This window comes from Tupaia chinensis, unplaced genomic scaffold (genome assembly GCF_000334495.1).
Source record: "Tupaia chinensis unplaced genomic scaffold, TupChi_1.0 Scaffold000644_1, whole genome shotgun sequence".
Taxonomy (NCBI): domain Eukaryota; kingdom Metazoa; phylum Chordata; class Mammalia; order Scandentia; family Tupaiidae; genus Tupaia; species Tupaia belangeri.
The window spans coordinates 7,342,936-7,350,749 of NW_006160165.1; the positions used below are offsets into that span (position 1 = coordinate 7,342,936).

Consider the following 7,814-nt stretch of genomic DNA (forward strand, 5'->3'; position numbering starts at 1 on the left):
CACGGGCTGCGGCAGACACACGCGCTCCCTGTGTGGCCCTGCCTCCTCCCACAGAGTGGCTAGAGCGAGCCCTGGAAGAAGGATGCTCCACGATGCAAGGTCTCCAACCACAGCCCCAGGAGGAGCCCCGGGGCAGCCACAGGGAGCAAGCAGGGTCCCCAAGGGGTGAGGCTGCCCAGAGGGAATCGTGGCCGCTGGCACGGCTCCCACCGGCAGAGCGAGGCAGCCTGGATAGGAGGACAGAGGTGGGCAGGCCGGGCGCCTCAGTTTCCTCGCAGGGGTCACGCTCTCACCTGACAGTGACCAGCCACACCTGGGGACTAGGAGGGACCTGAAGGCGCCACACTGCACATGCCCCTCCTGGACCTGGGCTGGGCACCCGCGTCTGCAGTCGCACTCAGAGCCCAGAGCACCCGTGCAGACGTGCTCCAGCCGACTCCCATGGAGCACAGAGATCCTCCACATCTGGCACAGGACGCACCCCAGATGTGAAAACCTGGAGGACCGGCAACCTGACCTGCGGCAGCAGAAGCCCCTAGAAGCCCACAGTCCACCCCTTGGAAGCCTAAACCTCCTGGTCTATGCAGCCTCCCAGAGACATGGCAGTGCCCTGACAGGGCAACACCTTCCTCACAGGGAGGGGAAGAAACACCGCACAACCGTGAACCACCCTAGGTCACAGAGTCACGTCCACCCCCGGACCACGGAGCCGCATCCTCTCTCACCCTCACTGTGTCTCTGTCTCTGGCCAGTGCCGCACCCACTCCGTGCCACACAGCCCTGGCTGTTTACACGGTGCCACTTGTCCCAGAATCGGGACCGCGGAGAACAGGCTGTCTGACATGGAAGAGGACTTTCTTACCCACCGGGGTCCAGTTCTGCCGAGGCCAGGTGTGTGCCCCTGCGGATACTCGCCTGCCTTCCCCCGCCCTGAAGTAAGGTGGTTAGTCTGGACAGTGAGACCATTCCCAACACCACGACCGCCATCAGGAGCACAGACAGCACTGCAGACACACGCGTGACCAGGACACAGGACCTCGTAAGATCGGAGTCACATAGAGCCACCCAAAACTCCTGTTCATGGGACTCGCCACCAAGAGCAGCGGCAGACGAGAACACAGTGACGAGACCCGCCCCTCCACCAGCAGGCAGGGCCAGGACCAGAAAGTCCCACGGGCTCAAGCCGCTGATAACCACAGGGGCCTGGACCCACCCAGCAGCCATTTGCTGGGAAGAACCCCAGGAAGACCCACGGACCCTCACCCAGCGCTGAGCCCAGGGACAAGTGGATCAAGAGGCCACTGTGGACAGCTGCTGGCCAGAACCTCCCCGGGCCAGAGCCAAAGGGCCCCCAGTCTGGTCCCACGTCCTACTCCCTAATGTTGGGGCCAGTCTCCTGTGACCTTCTCCACGGGCGTGCACGGGCCCAGGCCATCCCCAAGGCTCTTCTACTGAAAATGGCTGCAGAGGGTCAGCTCTGGGCTCACCACCACCCAGGACAGCTCACTCTCCCCTGTGGAGACCATACAGTATCCCAGGAGTGAGGGGACCACCTGGAGCAGCCAGGACTGGGGGGACCCCACCTGGAGCAGCCAGGACTGAGAGAGGGGGGAACCCTACCTGGAGCACCCGGACTGAGGGGGGAAAGGTCCTCTACTTCGGCAGCTGTGGGATATCTGGGGCTTACTAAGGCCTCCACTTGTACCAAACATTTTTTAAGCTTGTTTTTAGAAATTAGAGAAAAGTAGCTTTAGAGGAAAATGTGACCTTGAGCATCTAGTCATTTCGGAGTGGTGCTTTCTAAGGTGCGGCTGGTCCTCATTAAAGGCCTCTGAGGAGGGACAGCCTGTCCTGCCACCCTCTTCAGTTTCTAAACGCAGCTCCTCCAGAGAGTGCTCTCTCGGGGTTTAGTCATTGCTCCCAACAAAGTTTCTGTTTTCTGGATAATTTGCACCTTTCAGTGTGAACAAAAAGAAACCCGTGCGTCTCCGACCCCGCCTGCCCCGCCTGCGTGGTCGGAACCATCCGGAAGCTCCTCAGTGTGGGAGGAGCCAGGCAGAGACGCATGCCAGCCCGAAGCGCTGAGTGAGTCCTGGCTCCTGGCCATATGCATGTGGCTTCCAGCCTCAGGTAAGAGGCACACAAGCCAAACAGGAAAACGCCCAGAGGGCGGCCACTGGGTCTGCCCATGTGTTCTCTGGAGACTGACAGTAAGACGCTGTGTAGGAGGAACCAGGGTCTCCAGCAGACATGGCTTCAGCCCTGCCTTGCCCTCCACATGCAGGAGCGAATCCTCAGAGCAGCAGTAGGCTGGGAAGAGCTGGTGCTGCAGGCCATGCGTGAGGAGTGCAGGGAACCACCACGGGCTGCCACGCTGCAGGCCCCTTCCTGCTGTGGCCCCCATAGTCCCCTCCAGATGCAGACACGAGTTAAACCAAGTCAAGGAAGCGGGGTGCCCCTCAAAACAGAAGCAAGAACAGCGCTCCTTCCTGAGCCCCCACGCTGCCCACCAACTTCACAGAGCCTTGTGGTTCAAATAAATAGGTAACCAGGTAAAGGGGTGGCCATCTGCATGGCCGGGTACTGATGTTAGGGTGGGCACTTTCCTCCAAGTCAAGGACATTCCTTCCCGCAGGACAGAGCTCAGCCCCCCGGCCCTCCTGGAGGAGGGGAGGCCAGAGGAGGGCCCCTGCATGGTCCATGTTGACAGGGCCCCCAAGTCACACCTGCAGGCGGCAACGGTCTCTCCAGCCCCGCTGCCCACGTTACAGACGGGAGGTGAGGACGGCAGGGACAGCGCCTTTCCCAAGATTGGAGCTTGGTAACCAAGAGACTGCAGACAATTTCCACCTTTCAGTGTGAGCAAAAAGAAACTTGTGCAGGGGTCTGGGGGACAGAGCAGAGTGGCCAAGCCTAGTCCGGGCCACAACAGCTTCTGCTGGGGAAATCGGGAGGTCTGTTTCTCCTTACTCTTCCCCACACATCCCGTTCAGCTCTGTGCTGAATCCTGGGGCACAAGACCAGCGAGTGGGACTCCCCAGACTCAGAGGCTCTGTGGCAGGCTCTGCCAAGTGTCCGTTTGGACAGGGGCTTCAGGCTCTGCCGGCACCAGCCAAGGTGTGAAGACCACACCCGGAGAACAGCCGTGGAGCCCAGACAAGCAGGGCCAGCTGCTCTGTTCTCCAGTGACTTTGCCGAATGATCAGGTCTTCAAGGTCAGAGCTAGGGCACACAGTGGTACTGAACTGCAGCCAGACCAGGCAGGCAGGTCCGGCTCGTATTCCAGGGCCTCCTTGTGCACGTCAGGTACACACAAGCCTGCCATCCGGGTGCCTGCAGTGGGGTCGCCATGCGGGGACCCGTCGGGGTGGCACCCCAGAGACCGATGGGTAAGTGCTGAGTGCATGTCCACGCAGGCTGACTCACTGCAAGTCGGGCGTGCACTCCCAGAGGTACACTGCGACCCAGCACGCAGGACAGCAGCCATACCCTGCGTGGGTGGGTGACAGCACTGGACAGGCTGACCTATCGCCGTTCCCAACATCTGCCTCTCAGAGCTGTCCACTTCTGCTCTGGCAGCCACCAGCGAGCCAGCCCTTCCCTCTCTCCCTCAACCACTCAGAACCCTCTGCTGGGTCCTCGCCACCGGGTTGGACCCCTCCAAGCAAGGCCCTCGGAGCACACCCCATGTCCCCCGCTCCTCCCGTGGTCAGAGAGGGCGCCTGTCCCCTTCGTCACGTGTAGACGGCATCGCTCATGCCTTCCACCATACCGTCTCCCGGGCCACAGTCCGAGTGTATCTTAAGTGAATTTACTCAGTACGCTTTTATTTAAATCCTGGTATTTCTGTATCTAGATATTCTACTTGGTTCTTTTTCCAATTGGCTTGGTCACTCTGTGGTTTTACCTGGCTCGTGTTTCCAATCGTGTTCCCTACTAAACACACGCTTGCTGACCTGTGTTGGACACGCCAGAGCTGTGTCTGTTGCCTGCCTCGGCACGTGGCGACAGCCCTGTGTCCGTGGTGCACCCAGAGCTCGCATCCCCTAGAACTGTGTCGATGGCATTCTTCGTGACCTGGACTGAACGAGAGGCGGGATTCACACCGGCTGTCACGTGCCTTGGGAGCTGCGGCACACCGAGCAGGGCTGAGAACTGGGTCAGTGCAGACGGGGCGTCCCTGCTGCCTCGCTGGGTGAGCACGTCCCCCACTCCCTCCGACTGCGGGCAGTGCGGGCTCCAGACTGCGGGACCCGACCACATGAGGGGTTGCCGGCTGCAGTTCCGGGGCCGCATGGCCACAACCTCCGCGCTACAGGAGCTGCCGCCTGCTCGCGCCTCTTCTTTCTGCCTACGTGCCTTTCCTCACCCAGTATTTAGGCAAGCACTCCACAGATGTTCTTTGGATTAATGAATAAATTAATAAACAAAATTTCCTAAATTCCTTAAATCCGTGTCCGCAAAGAGTGAATCGCCTCTGAGCAGTGGGCTCACTCCGCCATGGCAGTTGTTCCTGTGAATCATGTTGGGGCCATCACGGATGCTGACCTGGACCGGTTGCGGGCACGGACCATCGCAGACGCAGACCTGGGGTCGTCACAGACAGCGACCCTCATGGACACCGACCCCCACAGACACTGACCTGGCCCCATCACACCAACCCAGCTCCTTGAGGACACCGACCGGCCCCCGCAGACACCGACTGGCCCTCACGGACACCGACCGGCCCCTGAGGACACCGACCAGCCCCCGAGGACACCGACCGGCCCCCAAGGACACCGACCGGCCCCCGAGGACACCGACCAGCCCCCACAGTAGCCACGATTTCCGCTTCTAAGTGCACCTGAGATAGATAGAAGACGGTCCTGGCTCCTCGGCCTCCCCTAGCCCTCCCAGGTGGGCCCTTCCTCTGACCTGACTGGCCTGCAGGAGCCCAGCTGGGCGGTTCTGCCGGTAACCCCAGGGCCCTCCACGGGGCTATTTAAGCAGAGGAGCTTTCTGAAAGCTAGCAGGAACGACTTTGAAGGCCAGAGACATTCTGGTCCACTCTCCTTGGGTAGAAACTCCTCTGCGGTTACCCTCAGCGCCGTGACCTCCCTCCACGGCAGGCTGGACAGCGACCGCCTCAGCATCCCGCCTGCTCTGAGCAGACCTTTGGAGCCGGGGTCTGCGGCTCGACGACTCGCACAGCGTGGCCTCGGCCCGGGCAGCTTCGCCGGGACCAGAGCCACAGTGGTGCTGCCAGCCGAGGGGCGCTCTGTGCTCTCGCAGGGCGGGGTCCTTCACGGCTTCCTAAAGGTCAGGCTCAGGAGGCTGCCGTGGAGCACCGGCCCCACAGTCAGAATCCAAACCGCCGTCTGGGAGCCGCACAGCCGTGGCTCTGAGGCTGCGGGCGGGCTGCGGTGCAGCGGGGTCTCCTGGCGTCCAGCTCACCAACACGGCTGCACACGGGCCCTCTGCCCTCGCGCCGCCCAGGATACCGCAGCACCAAGCGCCCATCGGCCGGGCCAGGCTTGCTCAGCCGCCTGGGGGCCGGAGCCCGGGAGCCCCCTCCCTCCTCCCCGAGCCGAGCCCCGGCTGGCACAGGTGTGCGAGGCCGTTCCCACGCGGAGGGAGGGCTGACGGGGTGGGGCATTACCAGAGCGACTTCTCCACGACCTTGGTCCTGAAGACCTCCTCCTGGTCCAGGTTCACAGTGCAGTAGCAGTCCCTCATCTTGTTCGGCCCCGGGTACGAGGGCAGGTTCTTGGCCTCACCTGGAAAGCAGAGGGACACAGACCATCGACTTAGCGCGGCATGAGCGGCCAGCGCCGGCCTGGACTCGCTCCGGCGACGGCTGTCTCACAACGGCGCCCGGCCCGCTCTGGGCCTTGCCGGGGCCCCGGGGAAGTCGCGTTTGCTCCGGACCATGCCCTCGCACTGTAGCGTGCACAGGAGCACACGGAGCCCACAGCCTGGGCACGGAGACATGCTCCCTGTGGTCCCACCGAGTCCCTTTCCCTTTCAAGTGTTGAACTGCGGCAAAACGAGGATGGCAAGCTTGCCTCGTGGCCACCGTGGGAGCGGCTGCAGAGAGGTTCACACACTGACCACGCCCGGGGCCTCGCCACACTTGCCACTCCTGCCTCGAGCCCTGTCACCGCTCCACGCGCTGCCTGTCACGTGGCCTCACGGGCCTCGCATGAACAGGCTCCCGTGGCCCTGGGCCTGCCCCGATCGGCTCACGTAGAGGAGCATGGCGTCCGCCAGGGCAGGCGTGTCCCGGTCAAGGCAATGATGACGGGCCGGCGCGGGCACCACGTGCTGCGGCCGTTCCCGTTCACCCGAGTCCGGTTTCCTAGCGCCGGGTCGAGGTCAGAGCGGCAGCCAAGAAGACACTCCTTCCCACAGACGGGCTGTCCGCTGGGCCTCTGCTGGACACTCAGGGCCAGCGCGGGCCAGAAAAGCAGCCCAGGAGAGAGATCTCTCACAGAGACCCCCACAATGCACCTACACGTTTGGAGGAAGCAGACAAAGCGCCAGGGCCACTCAGGTGATCCCATGAGGGCACCCCCTCTGCCCTCGTCTACCCGAGGTCACCAGCAGACCCCGCGCGGCAGCCTCTGCCACACTACAGAGGGAGCCCAGCGTCGGGGACGGTGACAGAGTCGGAGACTGAGCAGCAGTCGCAGGCACCGGTTCAAGTCCACTCAGGGAAGGACGCCTGGGGTAGACCTCGCCTCCTGGGCGCCTTGTCTCTGGGCTCGGGCTCTGACAGCTGGCGCTGAGTGTCACAGGTATCAACGCCTCACGGAGCGAGTGGCAGTCGCCAGCGCCCCACGCCACAGATGTCTGGGTGCCGTAGGTCCTACTCAGACCAGCAGCCCCTCCAGGCCACGCACAGACCACACTGAGACGCCGCTGTATACCGCTCCGTGCTACGTGCCCCACACGGCTCCCGGCGCTCCCTCTGGACCAGCCCGTTTGAGAAGACGCCAGTCTGCTGACCAGCCAGGACGCCACCAGCAGGCAGGACTTGGGCTGTGAGGGTCTGCCATCTCTCTGGCGGTCTCACTCGAGACACCGTGAAGCGGCGAGCAGCGCCCCTTGTGCAACCGGCCTGCACCCGTGGGGTCCGCGCGTCCACTTCTGGGCCTCTGTGTGTGCCGAGCTCAGCCTGGACTTGCTGGCCGGGCCATCTACCCATGGCCATTTCAGGCACACTCCCGGCCGGCCTCGGTTTCCTCAACTGTGAAAGCAGGAGGACCCAGCAGCTCTTGAGGCTCTCCCAGACCCGGGACACTTCCAATTCTAAGCGTTCTGGAATTTTTTCCTTTGAGCATCATCAGTGATTCATCTGTGACTACCAGCTGGTGAAGAGAAAAAAATAAGCGTTTTCTCAGAGCCCACCGTTGCTCCTTAACACATTTCGACACTGGGGCTCCCCGAGCACACTGCGCTCCATGGGCAGGTGCGGAGGACGCGGCAAACCCGGAGAGGCACGGGACTCTGAGCCAGGCTTCAGTGTGCTTCGGGCTCACCGGCTTCCCCTGTGGTTTAACTGCCTACTATTTTGTTTGTTTATTTGTCTGGATGGTTTGTTTTGTTTCATTTACAACAAAACAAACAAAACATTCATTTTGCAGTGAGTGTAGGCATTTAGCAACAAGTTTCTGTGATTTTTTTTTTTTTGAGAGATTTTCGCTATAGGGCGCGTGCGCTCGCCAGACAGAGAGAGACATAGAGACAGAAAGCGAGAAATCACCCCCCAGGGAGGATGGTCACGCCGCAATCCCTTCTCCTCCATTCTCCTCTCAGGATCTTGGGCACGCACG

At 61.8% G+C, this 7,814-nt stretch overlaps 1 protein-coding gene across 1 annotated transcript in view; it reads right to left on the bottom strand.

The window, feature by feature from the left end:
- The window catches only part of RASA3 (RAS p21 protein activator 3), a 101,342-nt gene that overhangs the window by 88,718 nt on the left and 4,810 nt on the right, over positions 1 to 7,814 (bottom strand). The window contains exon 2 of the mRNA XM_006159672.3: positions 5,639 to 5,756. Within this exon, the coding sequence (XP_006159734.2) occupies positions 5,639 to 5,756 (118 nt within the window). The remainder of the gene's footprint in view (positions 1 to 5,638; positions 5,757 to 7,814) is intronic.